Genomic DNA, 26,039 nt, shown 5'->3' on the forward strand with positions numbered 1-26,039 from the left:
TGGATTCCATCCCCCAATGGGTAGTCAGGATAAAGGAAACCATCACAGGGTAAAGTCCTGCAGTGTGAGATTCTTGCTGAACAACACCGCAAGACTACAAGAAAGGAACATTTCTGCCTGGCATATGTAACACAGCATTACTCTGGGATTCAACAGAAGTAAAGAGGGAGCCCCAGCTCAGATGAACATCTAGAATTAAAAGTGACATCGCAAAACTCAGCACACTGAATTCATCCACTTCCTTTCAAGTTAAAGTGCACAGAAAGTAGCTGAATGCAGTATCAATTCCACAAAAGCAACCCAAAATTTTTGAGTTTGATGTAAGGACCTTCTGCAGGGGGATAGACACCACACCACACAGCTCAAGGCTACTTGAAGGGGTTCTGTTTCTGCTGCATCTCCTCACCACAGGCTGTGTAAAATTTTAGGTTCAAGCAGTGTCAAGCAAGAAGAGTTGAACAGGAACACACCTACATCTCTTTAGAAACCTCTCCTGGTCTTTCCTGAACAAGGGAGTGTGGAAGAAGGGAAGAACTTCTGTTCTGCTCCTCCCTTCTCACTGCACATCAAATGATTTCACTTGTCACAACTCTGAGAATAAGATTAAAATTGGATGAAAATGCTTCCTCCCTGACATTTTATATTTGGATTTTTAGCCCAGTCTAAGATTCATGCAGAAAGGTCACTGGATAATGAATGAAACACTCCCAACACAATCATCACCAATGCCACAAGCAACAGGCACAGGTGCTGGTTGCTGAGAACTCAGAAAAGTTGGAGCAGCAGCAGCCTCCTTTCCACATCCTCTGTCTCCCCAGACCTCTGAAGAAGCTGGCTGGCAGGTGGACAGGGCACTCCTCTGCTCCAAAAGGGCTGAAATTCCTGCACATGCTCCAAAGCCTACATTAGGAAGGCTTCAGCACTGCATTGGGTTAAACTGGGTGGGTTCTTTTCACTCTTGTGCTCCTGTGACCATACAGGAGGCACAGGAAAGCCTTCAGAGCCCACATGCAGGGTTTGCCTGTAGCGTCCACATGGTCCCAGTCAGCAGAGCTCCAATGACATGTGAGAGATCCAGAACAGCTCCAGTGCAGTGGGAACATCTAAATCTGCACTAGACTCAAAGTGCAAATTCCTGCCAGGTCTGTGGGACATGGGACAGGAGTGGTGGTGTCACCAACTCCAGACCTAGTCCCATAACCCATGTTCACTCCATCACATCTGAGCCTGCAGTGCCCCAGGGCCTTAGGCTGTGCCTTGGGATCCACCCAGGGCTGGGACAAGGCTTTTCCTTCTTTCAAGTCTCTGTGTTTCCAACTGTTGACACACAGAGCAATACAGGGCACCCAAAAGAGAGACCACACTGAATTCTACCCCATTCCTCCCACATGCCACAGGAAAGGCCCAGAGGTGACAGCTACAACCCCACCCTGAGGTATGGCTCCAGCAGGGACATGAGAGGACTGGCGAGTGCCATGCATGAACCAGAGAACTCCAATGAAACCATGTTAGAGGAAGCCAGAAGCATTAGCCAGGAAGGCAGTCTTGCTTAGAGGTTAGAGAGCCTTAGACTGAGGGATTAATAAGCATTCTCAGAGTTTGGAGAACTTGTTACCTCTGCACAGTCCTTCACAGCACAGACACCCCCATCTCTAACAGGCTCACTCATGAAAGATGGATTACAAGCTCCCAGGTCTTCAGACTATGGGCACGGGAACATGAGTGAGTTATTGAGGGGCTCAGGGCACACCTGAGCTTCAAACACTTCCACAGGTTTCTACAGAAATGGGGTTTAGTGTCACAGGAAGAATTTAGGCATAACACAGCAAGGTTTGGTGTGTGCTGGGTCAACCAGAACTTTGGTGTCCCAGTGAGATTTGCTAATCCCTGACAAACTGCTGGGAACAGGAATAAGGCCAACCTGTGATCCTGTGGAGAAACCAAGAGTGAGCCTCTCCCATCCAGAGAACCTCTGCCACCACTTTCCATCTTCAGTGAGCCCTTTGCTGGCCTTCTAATGGCTTCTGACCCTGGTGAGCACCGACACATCATGGGAACTCCCTCAAATCTTCAATTCTTTTAATACCAAAACATCAGCACAACTGGAAGCTGCACCACCCTCTGTCAGCGTGGAAAGTGAATCCTTCTCCCTCCATGTTGACTCTCACACGTTCACCACACACACAGCTCTAACCTGTACAAACAAGTGAGGCAGCAGCTTCCACTTGCAAACTATCAAATACAAAACTCAACAGTGCATTTGTCTGGATATATTAATAATGGAAAGAAAATCTAATCTAGGAACAAAAAGCAGAAATAATTTTGTTAAAGATCGAGGCGGGAGTTGAAGGCTTCAGACATAAGGGACTGGACTTACCCTGCAGTGACTTTCCCAATCCCTGGCCCAGCTTCCACCCATGTTTCTGGAGTAAGCGATGTCCAATATTATCCTGACAGACAGAACAGAGAAAACAAACCAAAAATATTCCAATAATATATTCTTCCCTTCCCGCTGACATTTAAACATGTGATGAGCAAGAGATTTTTCTACATATATATGCATGCAAAAAAATGCTACTGAAAAGGCAATATATGCCCAATAAAGGGAAAGACAAATGTCAAAAATTGCTGGCTAGAATTTTTCCAGGGGGATGGGTATTGGGGACGGTCACTTTCTGATGGTGTGCTGGGCAACTTTTGTGCATCACGTTTAAAAGAAATTAAAAAATAATAAAAATAAAAAGCAATGTGGGAGAAAATAAAGTGTACCAATAAAAATTGACCAGTAAAAAGCATAAAATCAAGCTATTTATACAATCATATCCATCACCTAGACAGCACCACTTAAGATTTTTTTTTGTAAAAGAAAATCTACAATGTGTTTAGTCATTTTGTTTGTGTGTCAGGCTTTTATAATACTGCGTAAGTTGTAAGTGCAAGACTGCCCCACCACTAGAAACCAAAACACAATCAGAGCAAAATCCAGGCTAGACTTGATTGGGTTTTTTTTATATATGTATATATATATATATATAAACTAGCATGCAGCCAATATTAAACTGAAAAAACAGTGAGGTTAGTAAAACAACAACAAAAAAAATCAATTAAATAAAATGAGCTCAAGCACAGACTGGGTGATGCATTTCACATGTAAACTAACAAAAATACTAAGATGTTAGAATGAAACAGGCCTAGCAATAAGTTAACAGCAAGGAACCATTAGTGCATGTAGGGGAAACAATAAGCATAATGTCTCATCTTCCAAAAAAAAAAACCAAAAACAAAAAACAAAAACCAAAAACCTATTTTGGAGTAACTGGAAAATTACTAAAGCAGCAATTAAGTGTCAGCTTTTGGCAATGGGGCTGAGCAGGGCTCAGTGTGGAAACTGTTGTGTTTTATGCCAGGTTTCTGCCCCCAGACAAAGGGCAGAACACTCACAGCCCCCTGGAACCATCTCAGTCGGCCAGCTCGCCCTTAGTGACCAGTTCACCCAGTTACAAGCAGTGACCAGCTCCTCAGAGATGGACTCTTGGCTGGGACCATGTTCACCTTCTAATCGTAAAAAATAAAAATAAAAGTCAGATATGAACTTGTTGATTATTAATTATCATCAGGCAAACCAGAACTCAAAGCATCACAGAAATATCCTGAATTATAACAGGATATGACTCCAGAACACTGAGTATACAGAGTGGTAAATGGAATCCTAAAAAAATAATTACATCTATACACTACAGGTTTATTTAATTAAATAACAGTCGTCAACAGAAACCAGTGTAGGTTTTGTCACTCCACAGTGAAGAAAACGACCACAGGGTTTGCACAACTTTGGTGAATCAGCTTGAAAGGCACAACCCTCCCAAATATATTGGCTGCATGGATACATTTTTCCTCAAAAAGATGTTATCGTGTACAATTTTTGAATTTTTTTTTCTGATATCCCAGTAAAGTCAGACATTTTATATTCATGTATTTTCCAAGGAATAATGTGCATTTTCCCCATACTACCATCTCTGCTCCAGGACAAAATTAGGGCTACAGAGAAAAAAAATTAAACCAGGAGACACAAGGAAACTTCTGGGGATAAAAGGTTAGATGCAACAACAAAAAGGGGGGGGAAAAAAAAACAACAAAAAAACCTACAACAACAACAAAGAAAACCACCCAAGGATGGATCCCCGCCACAAGCACCATGGAGAAGGCTGTATGTTGGGAAGACAGGAAAACTTACCTGCAGGAACACCTGGGCAGGCCAATTCCAATGGCCACAGAATGTCCCATCCTGGCAGAGAGGGGCTGCAGCAGGGGATATGTTTGGGATCTGTTCAGGATAAGGCACTAATTGCCCTTCCCTGACAAAGGAGCATTGAATCTAAAAGCCAGTGCTGACAAAAATGGCTGCATTTTCCAAAAAGAAAAAAAAAATCCAAAGGACTAGGAGTACTTTGCAGTCTTGGCCAAGTGGAGATGAGACATTGTGCTGACTGTGTGTGTTATGAATGCACTAAAATAAAGACAGATGAAGCAGAATGCTATTCCAAAAGCAGTGCAAGTGGAGTGAAAGCATTTCCATACGAACCTGGCTTTAAAAACTGGGCTGTCAAAAGAACAGTTAAATGTAACACAAAGTAAGAAACTGTCCAATCACTAATGGTAGTTTTTTCTTTTGCTTTGTTTTCAATTCACTGCTTGCAAGTAATGTATTTATTAAAGAAGAGTGAAAGCATAAAATAAATTCAACAAGTCAAGACCAGCTGGGAGATTCAAGAGCGGTGTGTTGTGACTGACAGTGAAGGGGGAAACAAATGTTAAAAGGAAAAAGAAAAATTTAGAAAGGTTATACACATTAGCACCAATTTTACAGACCCACTCAAGAGGATGGTCCCGAGATGACACAAATTGGAATTATGCCTGAACATAGCTCTGTCTCAGTTCCCAGGAAGGAGTTGTCTTCCCCATCCCAAACTTTTCTATTTGTTTGTTTATGCAGTGGAACTACTCCCTAATTTTAGATAATACTGAATTGAAATGGAGCATCTTTGGTTGAACTGAATAAGGAGAACAACTCTAGTAATTTAAAATTAACATCTGAGTTGGGACCTGGCCATCATTTTGCTCCTTTCTGACCATGTTTAGCTCCTCCCTCCTTTTCCAATGGCTAACCCAGACCTCTGATGGAGGCAGACTGACAGAACTGCTCTTCAGTGTAAGTGCTGCCTAAAAATTAAATTATGGAAGGCCAGGCTAGCTTGATCCCATGTGAGAGCCTGTCTGTAGAGCCTAGGGAGTAGCCAGGGATATTGAAATCAAAATGTGACATGGGACAACAAATGTTGCAACAGCAGACAGCTTTTTCTTAAGTGCATTTTTAAGCGAATGCTCTGTAAGAGTACAGCTACTTTCACACAGAAAAGATAGGGCTTTTCACAGCCAGCTTCTTGCCCATGTCAAGAGCTGTCGTTCCTTTTGAACAGACTATGCTCACACTGCAGAGTTTTCTCCCAGAAGAGCTGCAGTGATCCACAGAAACACCACAGCCCTAGGAGGACACCCCTCATTTCTCAGCAGAGGGCTGGCATCAGTCTCTTCACTTTTTTCTTCTGCCATTTCAGAGCTCCTCGTGTTTCAGCCACAATAAAAATTATTGAGGCAGCCGAAATAAGTCTCCCAAAAGGTGTTTGTGTGGGCAAGGGAGCTCTCCTGGATCATGCAGGCACAGGCTGTGGGATGCTCCATGGAGAGAAGGAAGAAGGGCTCGGCAGCTCTGGGTGGGACAATGCCAGCTCTGGAGCTGGGCAGCACTGATGAAGAGCTCTGCTCTAATGACAAAGCAGAACTTTCCCAAAGGTGTAGGAAATGCAAGGCCTTGGGTCCACCAGACCTTCACAGAGCTGGATAAGCTGCTTTGGAAAAACCTCATCCAAAGTGACTCGGCTCCACCAGCTCTAACTGGCCTCCCCAGTTCCCCATCCTGTGCCCTGACAAGATACCCTTGTTTGCTTCCCGTGGGGATCCGTGATTCCTGAGCAGAATATCCCCAGCACCAATTTCTGATAAAGGTCCTGGCCAATAGAAAAAATAATTTGCTTACAATTAAAAGATGGGTAGAAGAAGCCCAAGGTTTTGATGATGCCTGTGGGATGTAATCCACACCACCACTTTTGCCTAGCCATTTTTCCATGAGATCCCCACGACCCCATCACTCATCCCGGCACGGGCAGGAACCATTCCTCTCTTGAGTGGATTGTAAACTGTGCTGACTGTGTATGGAGGAATCTATAAGCAAGGATCAGATGCTACTGGGTGAACCCATGCAAACAAGAGGTTGAAAAGATTCCCAAAACAAAACCTAGAGCTCACTACAGATGACACAATGAAGACCAGAGAGAAAAGCCAAATAGTAATGCTACACCATTCAGCTTCCAGAAGCACATTATTTATAGCGCTGTCCACATATGGCTGCTGCTAAATGTCAAATCAGCAGCCTCATCAAATGACACTTTGGAACTAGTGGAGTCCACAGATCCGTACAGATTTCCAGTGCCACAGCCCTGGCTCCAGCTCAGCCAGGCTGCGACAGCCGCTGGTGTCCAAGCACCACCGACTGCAGCCTGACACGGGGGGCTCCAGGCGCTCCTCGTGGCACCGAGCAGCATTAGAGAGAGGGGGAAAGGACATTTGTTAGTTAGGACAAGGACAAACTAACAAGCTCCAGGATAAGTGGGTGATTCCCAGTCTGGCCTCCAACCTGCAGTGGTGACACTGCCTGCATGGGGCCTGGGCTGCTCATTGGGGGCTCTAAGGGTCTATCGCTGTCTCCTACTCCATCTGCACTGCTGGGACGAGGAAAACCAGGAATTCACAGCAAAGAGACTTAATAAACAAGTAGAGATAAGGAATTAACATGAAGAAAATCCAGATTCTATTAAAGCTGCAATAATTTGTGACTTCCCATATAAGTACCTGAACTCAGTGCACTTGAAATGCCCCAAAACAAATGCATGCAGCTTCTTGAATTTAGAAAAAAGGGTGAAGTGCTCTGATTTTTCAAGGACACCAGTGATTGCACTGACATGAACAGTCAATGTAAGTGCAGCATCTTTCAAAGCACAACAAGAAAAAATGTTGGGGGGTGGGGGGGGAAGTATCAGTATTTGCAGCTCTGAAGAGTCCATTGATATGAAATACTTTCTTTAATTTAGTAATGGAAAACAGCTGGCACTCGTTCAGGCCACATCCATCCCTAGCTCCTGGCAGCTCTGTTTTCCATAAATGTACTCTGGTTAGAGTCGCATGTTTCAGTCCAGACATCTTTGGCCTAAACAAGCTGTACACAGCAGGATTTCCACAGGAACACCATCACCAGTAGGCTAATTGAGGACATGTTTCAACAATTGTAATGATCTGTAGACTCCCAAACCTATTTTTCCAGCCACCTTTGAGTTGCATGCTGTAGCAGTACAGTCAGCACCTCTCAACAGATAATGCTGCAGAGATGGATGTCGCATCAGTGGGGCCTGTCACAGGGACACAGCACAGGAAACCCTACCCCCATCTCCAAACACCTGCAGGCTTTGGAACACCTTCCTGTCATTAAGATGTGGGAAGCTGCAAGGAGCACATTTATGAGAATATATTTAATGCACTCTTCATTCTGAAGAATGACGTTTTAACTGAGAAGGGCTTTGATCTACCACAGTTATAAACAAAGGATGTTCATCACCCAAACTGCTTCTACACCATGAAGCACAGGCTCACTCATGACTGAGCAGATTCCTTGGAAAAGGCCAGTAGGATTGCAACCTAATTTCTTAATACTGAAAATACTTAGATGTGTGGTAGTTCTAAAACACAGATTTGCCTTTCCTCCTTTCCTCTCAATTTTGGTTCTGGGTAAGCAAACAGCATAAAACAGAAGGGAAAAAAAAGCCAAAATAGCAGAATTAACACTCCTTTCCTGATGAAACATCTTGCAGGAGATTTGCCCCATTGTCCCTTCTGGTAATGCGTGTAATTTGCCAATTCAAAGAGCACACTGATCATTAGTAGTATGGAAGCAAAATCACCTCCACAGGTGATTACAGAAAGTAATTCCTGCTTCCCAGATGGGGAATTTAAGAATCAACAATGTATTTTTACAAACACCATGTGAAACCTCAGAAGTGACCAGTTTGTTTTCTGACATTAGGCTTGTTCAGGAGGCCAAAACTCCAACCCATGCAGCAGCCACAGCTTTGAAATCCTGGCACGAACATTGGCACAGCTGCCCTGGGACGTGCTGGAGTTACCATCCCTGGAAAGTTTCACAGGCTATGGGGATGTAGCATTTGGGAACATGGGGTAGGGGTGGCCTTGGCAGTGCTGTGGATTGGTTGTACTCAATGAGCTTAGAGGGCTTTTCCAACCTTAATGATTCTGTGATTCTCTTATTTCAGAAAAAAAGAAGAGTGGAATAAACTTGATTTTAAAGAACAATTTGAGGTTTTAACTCTTTCTCCTTCCAGAATGAGCCATTCTATTGTCCTCTTCATCCAACTGTTTTCAATTAGGTTGAACTGTACCTACCAAGGAGTTGTAATGATTAAAAATATTCTGACATTTGGATGGTGAGAGACATACATGAATAAAATATTAAAGCCATGATTTATTTTTTTCTGCTGCAGTTCAGTATTAATCAAACTGCACAAAGCACTACTCCTGTGGATGATGAGAGCTACACAGTGAGCCTTTGTGGGTCCAGGGTACCTGCTCATGCTTTACACACTTCTATAGGCATAGTTCCCTCTGGAACACCAGAGATGTAATCTGCAACCTCTTCTATTCCTCTCTTTGGGAAAGCACTTTTGGAAATCAGGTAACTAGTCTAGACTGTAAGCAGCATTTGAATTATATTGAAATGCTAATTTCCAGTGTGGCCCAGAGTAGGCTACTAGCACATATTTCCCATTATATTTCCATCCAGCTTGGCATTTTAATTCAAATCCCCATGTCCCAAGGTAAGACTGAAGTATTCAGGAGAACAGTGAATACCAATTCCCATCTCTGCAGCATTATCTCATGCGTCATCAATTACTGCCATGCCTAAATCTAGCATCATGCCAGCACATTAAGACAGTAGGTACTATATGCAGTGTTCACTGGACCAGAAGAACAGAAATAAGAAGGGGAAAGGAAACCCTAGAGAAGAAATTAAAAAAGGCAGACCGTGCAATACAAACCAGATCATGGCTGCTTAGCTAATATGGGCCAACTGCTGCGGAAGAAAAACGTCGAACACCCCAAGTTGTGTAAATTTTTGGTAAACATCTAACACGCACACAAACACACACAACACCAACCTACACACCAACAAAAATATATAATGGGCTTTGGCTAACACTGGTACTTCTAGGGGCTGACTAAGGTGGAGAAACTTCAAGAGAACTTCAATTAACAGGCAAAAACAACAGCTAACAAGTACTTTCTTAACAAAAATCTAGACTTAATCAGAACACCACTAAGTGTCCCTTGATTATTCACTCAAGTTTTCTTGTTTCTGAAGGAAACTCCAAATGAAATTTAGCTAAAGCTAAATGCTGAACATGGGTCCAGTTTAGGCTGAACAAGCTGTCGTGCCCAAAACCAGCAGAAGGCGCTTTGCAAAAAGAAAAATTAAAAAGCTCCAAAAAGCTTAAAAACTAAAAACTGAACAAAACCTACTTTTCCCCCCTTCTACAGCAGGAGTCTTCGCACCTAACTCAAGGTAAAGCAAAACTTTAGTGAAAGGCTCAGGGCAGTTTCAGCTCTGTGGGGAAGGGCTGCTGGACTAACACTGATCCCTCTTTCTATACTGCCAGGTGTCATTCTAACGCTTTAAACACACCAGTACTTTCCAAAAATATAAACTAAAACGGATCAAAATGTATTTTACTGTACTATCCCATCAGATTCACGTCTAAATTAAACTGATTCTTCAAAGAAAAATATAAAAACTTAAAATAAATATCCATGAATGAATGTATTATTTTAAATAATTCCTGAAATATAATGTTGAACTCAAATTTCAGGTTTTAATTTTAGGACTACTTCAAGATTAAATCCGAGGCCCACTTAGGTCAGCATGCAGTTTACCTCCAATTACCCCTCACAGCCAACAAGGTGCCCATTGCTATCAGATTTGACTGCATTCACATCAAGGACCATCCGAGCACGGTCTAATTCCGGGGGGAACGATGCTGATCAGGGGGGGCCTTACCGATTCGATGGGCTTGTCTAGAGATGCCTGCTCTATCTCCAGGTGCCCCTCTTCATACTGATCAAAGTGATTGCCCTGCAAGAGAAAAACAGGGTCAGCTCCACAGCACATACTTCCAACAGGTTAATGTCCAAACAGGTTTGGTTACAGTGTTGTATTTCATATAATTTTGCTAACAAATGAACTTATTAACTACAGGCTCAATTTAGTTTATCAGCTGTAAGGACAAAAAAAACCCTAAAAACTAAGTCAATTTGATGACAATCATTAAATATCAAAGTTGGCAAAATACCAAACATTTACGATGACAATACTTCTGGATTTTTTTCCTTAGAAAGTCTGTGAAAACACTGAGCATACACACCAGTGCCAGCATGGAAACCACAAGCAACAAGGAGCAGCTGGAATGGATGTCCCAACCATTAGAAGGCTTTCCCTGCACCACTGAGGGATTTCACACACCTTAAGCCAACAAAACCCCACAAAAGAAAACCTGTTCCTGAGCCCACAGTGTTGGTCCATGGTGTGGAGGAGTCCCTCCCACAAATCTGAACAGTGATCTGTCTACGGAAGTGATCCTCCAACACACCATGCAGCCTTTAGTCCCGACCCAAAGCAGTCCCCCTGCCAGCTGGCCACCATCCCCCTTGGAAGAATTGCATCTTCCCGTGTTTTTGGGTGGATACTGAGCATGCAGGTTCCTGAGCTAGGAAGGCAATGGCTATCTCCGTTCTCTAGAACAAGTGTTGGTGCTAGAACACACCAGTGAAGGGCCATTTCCAGAAAAAAAAAAAAAAAACACCTCCACTGCAGCTCTGCTATAATTTGAGGTTCCTGAAACCTCAAATTCCTGAGATTTCGAACATAGTAAACCATTTTCGGTTGTTCAACAGGTCCACGATGCAACACATCCATCAGCACTAGCACAGACCTGGAAAAGAAACACTTGGACTTTCCAACTGCAAACTCAGAAGCCAAGGAAGTGGGATTTCTGCAGCTGGGATGAGACCAAAAGCCAATGAAGGGGGTGGTTTCAGTGTTCCCAGGCCCTGCTCAGTGTCAGAGGAACTCCAGGAGGTGCCAAGCTTTGGCTGTCGCTCCTCACACCCCATCAGTGCCACTGGAACCTCTGGCTGCTCTGGGCACACCAACCCCTGGCAGGTTCTATTGGTATCCCAGATCCAAAATCCCTTGGAGCAGGAACACACAGCACTGCTGCCAAGAGAAACATGTTGTCACCCTCCTCCTTCCACCCATACCAACTTTTCCTTCTGCAAGAATGTTAATGGAAGCCAGCACTCGAAAGAGCAAACTGCAGTTTTAACAGACTGACGGTTGGAATATTACAAGCCAGGCACCAGCCCCCAAAAATCCTCTGGAAGGAGTGTTCCTGTGCAGCAATGCAAATCTGCAAAGGAACATCTTTGCTCCTTTGGACTAAAACCTGTTGCCAAAATAAGGTGCTTTGATGCTGGTGCCCCAACTTCCAGCCCATCCATCATCTGTAGGCCCTGGTGGTAAATTCATCCTGGCCATGCTCTGCTCCCAGGCATCATCTATCCCATGGCCTCTCCAGAATGAATTTGGGGTTTAGTCTGCAGGCAGCAATCCACTCCCGCCCCCGCCCCCCCCCCCCCGCTTTTTTTTTTTTTTTTTTTTTTTTTGGACAGCCTTCAAGGAGCAAGCAAGCAAGCTGAAGGCAAACTTACTATGCACAAGCAGTCATCGAGCTGCTTTGGAAGGCTAACAATGCTCAGAAACAGCACAGTGTGGATGCACAGACTGTGTGTGAGGAGTCCAGCAGCCCACACCAAAAACCTGCCTCAGTGGTTCAGGGAAAGCCCAGCCTCCCAAAAAATACTGCACAAGAGAACCAGAGCAGTTAGGAGTGCACATGCTGCCAAGACTGGCAAAAACACATTGCTGAACTTCATCTATTAGAACATAAAACCCACTTAGTGTTCAGTTAACCAACAGCTGAAACCCCCGCAGCACAAACCCAGACACGTCCCTGCACCTCCTTTCACCTGCTGCCTGCAGGGAGCTCAGCACACACCACTAAATTACCTACCTGGAACAGTGAAATACTCCTGCCCACTCCCCAGCTCCTCTGGTGGGCTGCCTGCCAAGGCACTGAAAGCTGTTTTTACGAAGGCAAGAGTCAATCCCAGTTCGAGGGCAGCACGCCTTGCTGCTCTGAGGCATCACAAGTCACTTTTTCAGTGCTTAAAACAACATCTCCTCCCTGAAACTATGCAAAAGGCTGAGCACTCCCTGTACCACGGCCAGAGAATCAGAGAGCAAACAAAGCCTTTATCTCCGGTGATTCCACCACTACCCACTCCATGTATTTTGGGGGTTATTTTCTATATTCATATTCTTTAGGGTTTATTATATACTTTATCTCTACTTGTTCCTGGTCCAAACAGCTGCAATACTAAAACTGGAGCTTCCCAGAGAGGCAGGTGTTGCCTGTCAGCTGGAAGTCCTGGGCATAAAAAGGCCATGGAGCACAGTGAACAGGCCCCTTGGGAATGCTGCCAGCCTGTTCCTGAGTCCAGAGGGTGTTCTAGGCTTGGAAATTCAAGGCTTCAAAACAACAAAGTGTCCAAACGGAGCTGAAATCAATACTCATCACAGAGACTGTTCTTTATTTATCAATATTTAGAATAAATGATGAAGGGAACATTTCCTTTCACCATAAAGCAACTCATCCTAGAAAAAGGCAAGCAGACAATCCAATGATCATTACGAGGCTGGATTTATGGAGGTTCAAGACAGTGATGTTTAATAAGGTAAGAGAAAAATGGTTCTATGGCTACGGCCTCAACAATGCTGTTTGCCTTCAAGGTGATCCCAGGCCTTTTGGAGCTGGAGGCAGCACAGTCCCTTTGCTTCTTCATCCCTTAACTGGCTAAGCAGCAAGTTATGGGGAATTCCATCTGTTTCCCTCTTTTTCAATCCTACAACCTGGTGCACCTTTTGGATTCATAAAACATTTCTGTTTTGCTGTACTTTAAGACATTAAATCAGAAGAACACAAAATACTTTAAATCCAACAATTACTTAAACCCTAAATGCTGGATCTGTTGAGAACACATTTCTGGCAAACACAAACCCCAAGCACTGACCATGTTTCAGTATGATTTTGAAGTGTGTCTTCTGCAGATTTGAGGGATGCTTCTCATTTTCAGAGGAAACTTTTACGTGAAAAGAAGGATTCAATTCCTTGAATTCAACCCCATGGATACTAGGATATGAAATAACTGCATTAAACCCAGGACTACACAAAACCTACTCCCAAACCTTCTTCCTGAATGACTGTTACAGAGATGCAGTAAATTCCCCGCCCTGGAAGCTAATGGTAGTTTCCACCTGCTCCTGCAGACAAGGATTTTGGGGCTGACTACAGCACCCTCCTCCACCTCATCCTCTGCCCCTCCATCTTACAGCTGCTTGTATCAGCGTCTCTCACTTCTGCTTTGTGAAACAAGATGTGTTGCACTGTCCCCTTCTCCCAGACACTTCTCCATCCACCCTGGAACAGCAGAGCAAGTAAGATGAGAGACTTCCCTTAAGCAGCATTTATTGCTCTCACTTTGTGCTACATTGAGTGCTCTGACACTGGTGCCTCCCTATAACCACACTGAAATTCAGTATATTTTCCTACTTCATGAGAAGCAAGGACAAGCCTCCAGCATGCAAACACTCCTCCTTACACACCACACACACCACTTGGCTTGCTTCTGCATTCATCTCCAGGAGCTAACATGTTTGTGCCCTTGTAATTTTTGTGTAATATCATCTGAACTTTGGCTCTCTATGCACTCTGGTTACTCACAGTCACATGTTCTCTGCTCTCTCCTCCACTTTTCCATTGTTTAATCTTTGCTCGAAGCTCCTGGCAAAACCTTCTTAGAGCCTTCACACATTGAATATGGCATTTGAAAGATCAACCAACAAAAGCTGCCTCCATGCAGGATTTCAACTTTTGTTCTCCCTTTTTTGGACTGTAAATACTTCAGAGCCCTGGCTCAACAAATACCATTTTGTTCCAGATCATACCCAGTGGAGTTACTGCATTTCCTGGGACAATTCAAGTTAACAGCTCAGGGGAAGAGCATTGCTGCTTCTTTCCTACTTACAAGGTCCCAAGCATTGTGGCAGTGAAACCAAACCCAGTCAGCATCATAAAAATAATTTAAGAACTTAATTACACTTTCATCCCAAAATCCTTAGTGGCGAGAGCTGTTGGAAATAAATCACTCAATGCAAGTTAAATGAATTGTTGATTAAAGCCCATTTATCACAATTTAGTACCACAGAATTCACAGTCTCCTGTACATGAAGCACCTCTCGAGGTAGGTGGATTACACAGGACATACAGACAGAAATCACTGAGAGGGGGAACCCTTTATCAGCATCTTAACAATGACAAGCAGAAGAAAATATGCTCTCTCCTTCCCTCTCACACCCGAAAGGGTGCATCCAAAACCAGAGCTGGGTCATGAGCACTGCCTGCAATTCTAAGTCACCTAAAGCACCACCAACACAATGACAAAGTAAGGATGAATCACTTCAACTGCTTTAGGCCCATCAGAACTCCCTGGATATTAATTATTGGACTGCCCTGTGCAATCCACCCAAGCATAGAGCATATTAAGATGTCAGCATGCAGAACACATTCCATATAGTTCCCATTCCTGATGGGAAGGAGTGGTTTCTTTGATGAACAAGCCTAAGTTATCCATGTATTATAACCAAAGGAAATGTAGCAGCCTGCAGCCCAGCAGCTGGGCTGGAGCTGGGGACACAGAGTGGGACACAAAGGAGGAGGAAAATGGAGCTGGAGCACGGCAGATCCTTTCAGGACACCTCCACTCAGCTGTCCTTGGGCTCCTGCTCCAGCACAGCCCCAGCACACCAGCCTGGTCTTATTAACATCAGAGAGGATAAGGTGAGTTATAAGCCCAACACATGGCAGATAGCAAGACCCTAGGATTGGAAAACACTGCCTGCTCCAACCACAGGGACAAGACCTTCAGTGCTGTGAACGGAGCAAAATAGGAAAAGATTCTGGCATAAAACCCTGCAGCTCTGCCTGGGAACATTAAAGCAGGGATGGCTAGGGAGGGAATGGGCAGAATGCAGCTGCTGAGACATCACAGCAGAAACGATCTCTTTACATCCCTACTGCATTTCAGGCCTGGCTCAGGAAGGCACTCAGCAACACTGCTTTGTGAGACCACGCCAGTAACAATCTAAAGAAAGCAATTTTGCAGAAAAGCCTTACTGTACTCACTGTTATTATTTCTTAAATGCACTGGAAAAGAGCACAGCATGATCATGACTGCTTAACTGCATTTGAAAAGAGTGCAGTGTGCTCCTTAGATATTCAAAAAATAGTTTTACACTAGGAGAGTATCAGAAGAAGACTCAAAAAAAATCACATTTATGTTGCATTTACCTTTAAAAATAGAATTTTAAAACACTAAAGCAAATCACCACCACTTCTTCATATTCTATTTATCCATCAATTCAATCAATAAATCTTAAACTCCAAAAATATTATGTCAAGCCATAAAATCCAGGGCTGTTACCCACAAGTATCAAAAGCATTTAGCCAAGCCCACTCCCCACTCCCAAAAGCCCTGCAGGCATTAGGCTGAGAACAGCAGCTGAGACACAGGAATATTCAAAAAGAGATATGAGTCCTCCCAAAAAAGGCCATTTTCTAGTGTGGATAAAGCCAGGGCAGGCTGCGGGAGCTGCAGATCCCAGAATGTTTTGCTCCCATGGCTGGGAAGCACAGCTGACATTTCCTGCAGCCCTCCCGGGATGGGTCAGCACAGATGCAAGCACAGGGAACTGGAGCAGCATCTGAGCCCAAGGGAGCAAATGCCAACTTGCCAAATCCTCCCTCCCTGCACACACATTGCAACCCCACCAAGCAGTGAAAAAACCCCTCTGATTCCAGAAGCAAATACCGTGTTAACATTTAAATTTTCTTTTTTAAAGGAGATGGAGCAGTTACAAAATCTTTAGATGGATAAGGCACCCTCACATCCATCCACATTTCCCAAAGCTGGCTCCCAGCACTCTTGCAAACATCCCACATCCAGGACACCTGGGTGAATGCTGTCCAGCACCAGCACAGTAGCCAAGAGGCTCAGGAATCGCTCTGCTAAGCCCTGACCGAGCACCAGCCTCTTGCCTGTCCCAAAGACCAGGAATTTCAGCAAACCACACATCTCATTTTGCATTTAATTCTCATTTTGTATTTAATTCTCATTTTGTATGTAATTCTCTCTTGACAAACCTTTCCAGCTCAGGCAGCTGTTTCTGGATGTGCTGGTTTCACTTTTCTGCACGTGGCCTGAGGATGAGACACCCACCACCAGCAGCTGCAGTGGCACATGTGGGACAGGCAGGATAAAAACTCATTCCAGGCACGGATGAGATACAAGAGGTACAAGTGCCAAAGTCTGCCAGCTCTCCGATTTATTTGTGGGGCTTTATCACCAACATCACCACTGACCTCACAGAGAGTTTCAGCCAAGACCAGTGGGGGAAGGAAGGTGTTTAAACCCAAATGCAGTTTCCCACGACTGATGGTTGTGTTTATTACACACAATCAAAATGTAACGGGTCTCTAATACCTCTGCAAGATCCACGCTTCCCTATGCACACTGACTGCAGATCACAGCAGTAATTCATGCTGCCCTTTGCAGCTCAGCAGGGCCTGATGACTCTATACCATGGATGGGCTCCAAAACATAATTGAGGCAGACAACCATGTTGATGCTTAGAAATCCGTCCAAAGAACTCAAAAAAAACTCCAGAAAAGTGTAGCTTACAGTGTTCTTTGAATATTCATTATGCACCCAGAAGAAAACATATTTTTAAGACCAACATGCACCTAGGAGATAGCTCCATCCAATCCTGGAAACTTTCTTGGATAATTTTAAAGGCCACATGGGTTCTCAGAGCTATAAAAAGCAATACAAAAGCAACTTCGTATTGGCACCTGAAAAGCCTCTGTTAATGCTTCCCAGAACAAAATCTTCCTTTTTCCTGTTGTTCCCTGTAGTGTCTCTAAAGACACCAAAGAAAATAATCACAGATTCTTTCCTAGCAACATAGAGGTGAAGCATTCCTAAACATGCTCTCACCACCCTCCACATGTTAGGAATCCTTTTCCCAGACCTTTCCCTGCAGTACGGAAAGTGGGAAGTACGGACATGGCACATCTGCACACCCCCAGAAACAGCTGAATATTTACAGTCAACATCTTGTGAAAGCTGCAGCAAAACCTCATTTTCAGCAGACACACACATCAATTATTCTGAGAGTACTTAACAGGAAAATCCTCTCAAGTCAATACAACAAAAGCAATCACTTGAGACTCAGAGATGAATTTAAATTGGCAAGGTTTGAAAGAAGCACCTTGGAATTGCACATTGAGAAGTTGATGACACCTTTTGTTTACCAAACTAAAAACTAATTTTGACAAAATTCTTCCTGCTATGTCCAAACACACTGAAAACCCACTCAGCAGAACACATTTAAGACTAGTCACAGGTCAAGAGGTTTAAACCAGGAAAACGTGCATATAAATACCCACTTAGAGCTGTCCAAATAAAAACATGTTCTACAGTTCAGAGATAAACAGCTTGTACCTCACAAGGAGTGGGAGCCAGAGGCAGGTCTCTGCTTTGCATACTTTGGCACCAAACAAGAACAATAACATGTCTTTCAGATTCCTTCTGCTGCACCAACACCAGCTGTGGATCCATTCCAGCACACGAGGGATGCTCTGCAGTCCTTCAGCAAGCTCTAGCCAAGAGCCAGCACTCACCCAATTTTCTCTTTGCCATTTCTAACATGCCTTGATGCAGAAGCTGCTGCAGCTTCTAGCACCTACATTTTCATGGCTAACCAGGACCTTCACACAACCAAAGAATCATGGAACGGGTTGGGTGGGGAAGGACCTTCAAGATGATTGTGTTCCATCCCCTGCTGGGGATGGACAGGACACCTTCCACTATTCCAGGTTGCTCCACCTGGCCTTGGACACTTCCAGGGATGGGGCAGTCTCAGCTCCTCTGGGCACCCTCACCATCCTCTGAGGGAGGAATTCCTTCCCAATACCCCACCTAACCCTGCTCTTTGTCAATGCAAAGCCATTTCCCCTTGTCCAGTCCCTCTGGCCCTAGTCCCCAGTCCCTCTCCAGCTCTCCTGAAGCCCCTTTAGGCTCTGGAAGGGGCTCTGATCTCTCCCTGGAGCCTCCTCCAGGTGAACACCCCCAGGTCTCCCAGCCTGGCTCCAGCCCTCAGAGCATTTTCATGGCCTCCTCTGGACTCACTCCAGCAGCTCCAGGTCCTTCCTTTGCTGTTACCCCAGGGATGGAGGCAGCTCTGCAGGTGGGGTCTCACCTGCACAGGGCAGAATTACCCCCTCACCTGCTGCCCATGGTTGGTTCCTGGGCTACCAGCACACACAGCTGAGTTACTGAACTTCTCATTTTAATCCATTCTCCCCCAGCATGGATTTGTGCTTGGAATTGACCTGACCCAGGTGCAGGACCATGCCCTTGCCCTCGCTGAACTTCATGAGGTTCACATGGACCAACCCCTCCAGCCTGTCCAGGTCCCTCTGGATGCCACCCCTTTCCTCCCATGTGTGACCACAGCGGACAGTACAAGGCAAAGAGAAACCATTCTGGTGGGACAAGGTGCTAATCATGTAATATTCAGGGTATAATCTATCTACCACTATGAACTTCCAAGCTTCCGTATTACCCGCCTTTTCTTTCTTACTGCGGTGTCTGACTTGATAAAGAATTGTTTCTAAACCAAAATCTCAGAGAAAATCTCCCTCAGGAACACATTAACGGGATTCAAACTTCATTCAGTACTGTTATCAATGACCAGAGAAAAAAGAGCACCTACCAGCTCAGTTTGCAGATCAGTCAGCCCAACAAAGAGGGAGCAACAGTGAGGACGTGTTCATATAGAGCAACCTGACCCGTGGAAGAGTGGCTTCAACTCCCTAACACCACGTCTGCTTTCATACAGCCCTGTACAAACACAGCCACAGCACAGGGCTGCACCCAGCAGAGTGAGAAATCCCACTTAAACCTCCTCATGCAACATGGTAGCAGAAAGGATAAAAATACTGTCCAAGGGTGTGCAAAAAAGGAACAGCGAACACACACACACACACACAAAAAAAAAAAAAAGAAAAGAAAAACACATAACAAAAAAAAAACCCAGTAAACAGATATTTATCTCCGTATGTTATATCAGGTAAGAGTCTGCTCTCGACTCCTCTGAGCAAGTTTTCCAATCACAAGCGTGGACAACTTCAGATGCAGAAAGCTGTAACAACACCAAGGGAGGACAGTAACAGAACTCAGAGCCATTAAGGCTCTCAGAAGAAGCTAAAAATGAACAGAAATCTGTATATGCCTTCAGTAAGAGGACACAGAGTAGCAATGTGTGCTTTGACGTAGCAGAGGAGGACATAAAGCTCAGATAAAAGCTGAAAATAAAGAAAATCTAGAAGAAAAATTAAGGAAAATGCAGCTCTCAATGGTTAAACTATCAGAACAATCTACAAAGGAAAATGCTCCCCATCACCAGTTGTCTTCAAGGGAGAGATACTGCAGCCAAACACAAACTCCCGGACTCAGAACTGGGTCAAACAATGGGAATTAAAATCTAAATGATACCTGGATATTTTATTAACTTCTAGCTTTAAAACTGTGAACGGCCAAAATCTCAAATTAACTGCCCACAGAGCTGCCTGAAGGGAGAAAGTTTAAAACCATGTGGTAGGAGAAAAGCTTCTGTCAACTGAGGAAGTGCTGCCCTACAACTACAGCCCTGCTTCTTATCAGATGAGCTCCACATTCCCGCACAGCAGGTGGCAGGAGCCTGGTTAGAGGGGTTTTGTCTTAGAGGGGGTGACTCAGGAGAAGCTGAGGTAGCTCAGCCACAGCTTGTGGGACTGAAGGATAGAATTTCCCTTCCCATTCACTCAGCATCGGCAATGGAGAACATCACTGTAGGAGAGAAGTCACAACACAGACTGGGGAAGGCACCACCAAGACAGGAAAGATCTATATAAAATTACCTCACCATGTGAATCCCAGAAATCCACACCAAAGTTCTGACCCTACTGTGATGTTCTAAAACTGGAACCAAAACTACTTGATGTACTTTAGAACACCTTTTCCCCCAGTCTTCTCCCCTCCTCCTCACAGGGAGGTTAAACAAGTCAGTCACATTTCTGCTGTTCCTGCTTTGCTCAACTGAGAGGTCAGAACGTCCTGCCAAGGAGGTAAGAGCTGCATTCTTCCCGTGCTGGACCCACACCAGAAATATAACCTGTATCAAATAATAAGATCACGGAACAATTCTAATAGATCTTCTAAAATCTCAGATTAATTCTTCAGTTAGAAAACAGTCCATGGAAAAGGCACAGGCTGTCTTTTGACTGTTTGCAGCTACTCCCACCAAAGGCAAACTCACACCCCAGGATCCTGGATCAGTTGAAAGCTCAGCATAACAGATTTTGCAGAGATTCCAATCCTCATTCCCCCACATTAAGTTTTTCTTTCCCCAATTACTAAAGGCAGGCAGAGAAAATGACCCTCTTTCTCTCTCTACAGCACAGAGCACAGGCATCAGCTCCCAGTGCCACATCACCCCGAGCAGCTGGGCCTGCTGAAGGACACGAAAATCAAATGCAATTCCCTCTAGGCAGCACCTGGGAAGTGAACTGCAGCCATGGCCACACTCATTAAGGATGGATTCTAAACCTCCTCGCTGCTGGCCCAGCTGTCCAGTAAAGCACTGCCTAAGCTGCTTGGGAACAGAACTTATCCCTGACATTCTGCCAACTAAAAAGCATAAAATCCCCCTGCCAGCAGCACTCAGCTCAACCTGCTGGAAGCAGGAAGGGCCAGAAGCACAGTGATGTGCTGGCTGAGCTCTTCGAATCCTTTGTGGAGGGAAAGAAAAAAAAAAACCACCTATCTTCTTGGAATTAGCAGGAAAACCCGAGCTCAGATTCAGACTGGTCACACTTCCACTCAGCAGGGAAAACCAGGTATGGCTCTTCCTGCTGGTTGGAAGTGTTATGCCATTGCACAGACTACACAACACCAAAACACCAAGAGACAGAACAGCCTGTGTTCCGTCTGGCTAATGATGCCAGTAAGTGCAATGTACGTAGGAAGAGGAAATTATTGTACACATAGACACATATGGCTGGTAATATTTCTGCTTCAACAATGAAAAGGAGAAAAATGCAGCAAGAAAACGTTTTCCCAACATCTGGGAGTAAGTGGGACCTCCACTGGATTTCAGCAAGAGAGACATGCATGATATTTATTGTTTGAGCTTGGATACCTGATCCGAAGAATAAAAATCACTGCAAATGCAAAAATAGCAATAAAAATAAAGATTTACTTATTGCAACAGTTTCATACATTCATACAGCTTTCATTAATGCTCCTACAATATTCTGTTAGCATCATCTACAGCTATTGTTCAGAATTCCCCAAAGTTATGTTCATTCCCATTTATCTCTGCCAGGGAAGCCCATCAATCTAGGGGACTGGAGCACAGACAAGTGACAGAGACTGTCATAGACAAGATCCCCAGCCCTTCACCCCAAGAACTAAGCTTGTAAGAAACCCAAAAATAACCTCTCTCAGATGGAAAATGGAAAAAGGTTGGGATTTATTTGGATGAGCCACCCAAGACTTCACTCGCCATTGCAGAGTCTAGAAGAGAGGCAAGAGAAGAAAGGCCAGGGATAATCCCTTCTCCACTAATCCATTTCCCTATCCAAGACTCCGAAATGAAGCCTGGTGCTGTCCTGGTAAGGGCAAGATCCCCATGACAGGCAGAGCACAGCTCAAGGCCTTCCTGTGGAGCTGCCCTCAGGTTCAGCACCTGCAAAATACATTCAAAGGGGCTTTCCAAGTTTCTCTAAGGTTTCAGAGCTTAAAGCAAAAAGGGAATAGGATCTAAGCCTTTAGTGTGGCTTCTAAAGCTACAGAGCACAGCAACAGTACAACAGTCCTGTGAGGAAAAACCCAAGGGCTGCCTCATCAGCTCACTGCAGTGATATTCCTCCAGTGCCATTCCTGCTCCTTCGGCAATTTCAACTTCCTAATCACCCTCAGCTTCAAGGTTCCTTCCACCAAAACAGAGAGGAGCTGAAACAATTTCAGCGTACACAATCTTCCTCCTCTCCCTCCATACCGTGATCTTCATCCTCAGGGATATATTACTTACTAATTCTTACACAAGCCGCTCTTTTCCACAGGGATCCCTATAACTCCCTTGGAGAAGCATCACTCCCTCTGCAGCTCTCTTCATGCCCACATCACTGTGGCTGCAGCTATGGGAAGATCCCTCACTCCCTCTTCTATCTCCAACTCTCAGCTGATCCCTCTGCCCAAAAACCCTTCTGCCCTAAGCACCTTTCCATGCACTTCAGACCATGGATATCTTCTCCTTGTCAGCTGATTTAGGTCCATCTTTCCTGCTTTTCCTGCAGTGCTGTATGTTTCCATTCCTGCCTCCCCTGATAGCACTGATCTTTCTTCAGTTAGGCACAGGGGAGGGAAGAACAGCTCCCAGCAGGTCTCACCTTTAATCTGCTTTTCTCCAGCATATCAGAAGCTCAGAAACCTGAGGATCACCTCTGCTAACCCTGCACTGACAGCTCCCCTCTGCCTACAGCACTCAACTTGCATCCTTCCCAAACTTATCCCCCCAAACCAGACTCTTCCCAGCTTCTCTCCAGAAAGGCAGATGATAACAATAATGAGAACCCTGAAATAGTTTTTTTTTCATCCAGTGACTTTTCCATTAGCCACATCACTAATCCCAAGATATGTGCCTTTCTTCCAAACAGCTAAAAGGTTCCTTTGACCTATACTCCTTACTGACAACCTTTTGTTTCTCTCCCTCTCTCCAAACTGCTACACATCCTTTCACTTCAAGATCACAGGCAGATCACCTCAGAACAAAATCTGAGAGCTCCCCACAGCCTCCCTTCCCACACTGCATCCTGATCAAGCTTTGTAATTTTAGACTGTCTCCCTCTGGCCATGTACCCTGGGACTCACCAACCTGGCAGGGACATGGGATCACATCTAGAATCACACCTGCTCCAAGGACAGAAATTTCATCTGCCAAAGAATTACAACTGTGTGAAAAGGATATCCCTAACACTGACAGAAACACTGCTGGTTTTGCTATATTTGCAGACCAGGATTTTCTACAGAAGCACAGGCAAGTGTATTTTTACTTATGGCCACAGCAGCCCTGCAAATACCCAGCACAGCAAGCATTTCCTGTATTCCACATCCCTGTTACAGCTCAAGCAATCTCTGTCTCAAAACAGACAAGAAAATTCAAGTCTTCTCTGAAGGTGACTTCAAACCTTACTTTTGTTTCTTCTTCATCAGAAAGCTACCTCCATCAATATACTTTGGAAAAACTGTTAGATTGCCCAGCTGTCAGAAGTAGGTGCACAAGTCATCGAGCTCTCAAAATTCAGCGTGACCTTGTCCCAGTCCCCCTCAAATCATCTCTTCCACAGCTCACTGTTTTCACCTTCAGTCCTCCGCAGCCTCAACCAGCTCCAAACTGCTCTTCCCAGGGGACTGATTCCACTTTTCCCTCACAGGAAGCTTTAACACAAATCAAAATGTCTCTCTTCTCCCTGGCGTATTTTCAGGCAGGGAAGAACGCAGCAGTGACCCTTCCATAAAACCAAACACTATCTTTTTATTTTTCACTCTAGTCTATGGGAAAGACACGGAAAGCCTGGTATTTACCACAGGTAAAACCCAATTTAGAACAGTGCCCTTTTTTAAAGTCAAGAGGACAGAGAGTTGTGACTTGAGTTATTGTCCCCAGGCACACTCAGCAGCTTCCAAGATCTCAGGATCAGGTAATGGAGCCAAGTTTCCTCCCTGACATCACCACACGATTCCCCTGCCTGCCCAGAGCCACCACACAGTAACAGGTTTTGCTACTACAATTATTTTTCTTGCCATGGGGTTTCCCCGCAAAGGGACAGGAACAAGGACACCCAAAAGCAAATGTAGACATGACTGCAGAGCTCACCCATTCCCTGGGCACAGCCACAGTACCTGACTTGGTTTGGGTTCCTCATCTCTCCCTTACCAAAGGATTACAAGAAATGTTTTCAAGACTAAGATCCGACTTGCTCCACTTCCTGAAACACAAACTTCAAAGCCGAATCAGACTATTTCAGTGTTAATTATTCATTTCCTCACTGAAGGAAATGAAGGATGAAAACAAGTCCATGTTTGGGGCTGTGGCAGGAGCCAAACATCCATCCTCAGAGCAGGTGACGCCAACATTGCACACAACCACGCTGGTATTTATTTTCTTGTCTGCTTCTGACACAGTTTAGTAACGATTTTTGAAGCATGCACTCCTTATAACATCCAGAAGCAACATAAATTAGTCACTCCTCTACGTCCTGACTGCTTCCAAGACTGCAGCATAATGCCAGATTAAGCAGAATTATGCAAGCTCCACATTATAAAAACCCTCCCAGGTCTTTGGGTGAAAGACCCGAGTGAGGATGAACAGCACCATTCCAACGCCAAGCTCCCGAAACAAGGACCCACAGAACAGCTCATGCACAGCTCTCCTCGAGCAGCGTTATCCTCGCTCCTTTTGTTTTCCTTTCTAACCCCGAGACTCTCTCGGGCTGAAGTCAGAGAACAACATGTCATTGTTCAAGTTTAATGAGTCAACGTTAATTTTCCCATTGTTTATTTAAATCCCCTTTCAAACAGCATCAGTGGCGTTAATTACGTTGAAATACTGATGCTTGGGAGGGGGAGACGGGTGTAAGAAGGAAGAGACGTTTCCCACAGAAAAGAGGGTCGCTGGCAGATGTTCGGACGGGTCTTGGGGGGAGTGATCCGAACCCTGACCGGGAGGTCGGTGATAACCTCATCGGAGGGCTGGCTCCCTCACTGGGGAGGGGCCCAACCCCTCATGGGGGGTGGTTGATCTCATCAGTGCTGGAGGACTGATCCCACACCGTCTTCCCTCGCCGGTCCCTCCGCGGGGTCGGCCCCTCACCGCCGTCATCATAACACGCCGCCTGCTGCCCCTCACCCCCGTACCCGGGCCTCTCTCCCCCGCCGCGGGTCATCTTGACAGCCGGCCCCGGCCCCACGCGTTCCCCTCTCTGCCGCTCCCCGCCGCGGCGCGGCGCCGGGCCTGCACACAAAGCCCCGGTTGGGGTGAAGACGGGAGGGGGGGGGGGGGGGGGGGGGGGGGGGGGGGGGGAAGGCGGCGGAGCCCGGCCTGAGGGGCCGCGGCCGCGCAGGGCAGCGCGAGGGAAGTACCTGGAAGTCCCTGTCCTCGTTGAAGCGGGAGAACCTGTCCGCCATTTCGCGCTGGCCCGGCCCCGCTCCGGCCGCCGCCGCCTCCGCCCTCAGCACCACCCGCCTGCACCGCCCCCCGCCGCAGTGCGCATGCGCCGCCTACCGATCACGTGTGTACTAACGCGAGTCACGTGATCGGCAACAAGTCGGGGGGGGGTGTCTCATGGCGGCGCCACCGCGCGGAGCGGAGTAAGTGCTGCAGCGGGACCCGGCGGGGCGGTGCCGGCAGAACAGGCCCGGAGAGTGCGGCACAGTCGGGGATCGGCACACCAAGGGGGCAGAACTGGCTCGCACGGCCGGCCACACCCTCAGGGCTCCGTCACGACAGGTCACATCCCGCC

General features: G+C 45.6%; 1 protein-coding gene across 1 annotated transcript in view; it reads right to left on the bottom strand.

Annotated features, from left to right (window-relative positions):
• The window catches only part of GPATCH8 (G-patch domain containing 8), a 55,607-nt gene extending 29,861 nt beyond the window's left edge, over positions 1-25,746 (bottom strand). Inside the window, exons 1-3 of the mRNA XM_062507970.1 lie at positions 25,660-25,746; positions 10,238-10,312; positions 2,378-2,450 (exon numbers count right to left, since the gene is read on the bottom strand). Coding sequence (XP_062363954.1) covers positions 2,378-2,450; positions 10,238-10,312; positions 25,660-25,704 — 193 coding nt within the window. The 5' untranslated portion in view covers positions 25,705-25,746. The remainder of the gene's footprint in view (positions 1-2,377; positions 2,451-10,237; positions 10,313-25,659) is intronic.
• Positions 25,747-26,039: the final 293 nt, after the last annotated feature.

The sequence above is a fragment of the Cinclus cinclus genome, chromosome 24, assembly GCF_963662255.1.
Source record: "Cinclus cinclus chromosome 24, bCinCin1.1, whole genome shotgun sequence".
Taxonomy (NCBI): Eukaryota; Metazoa; Chordata; class Aves; order Passeriformes; family Cinclidae; genus Cinclus; species Cinclus cinclus.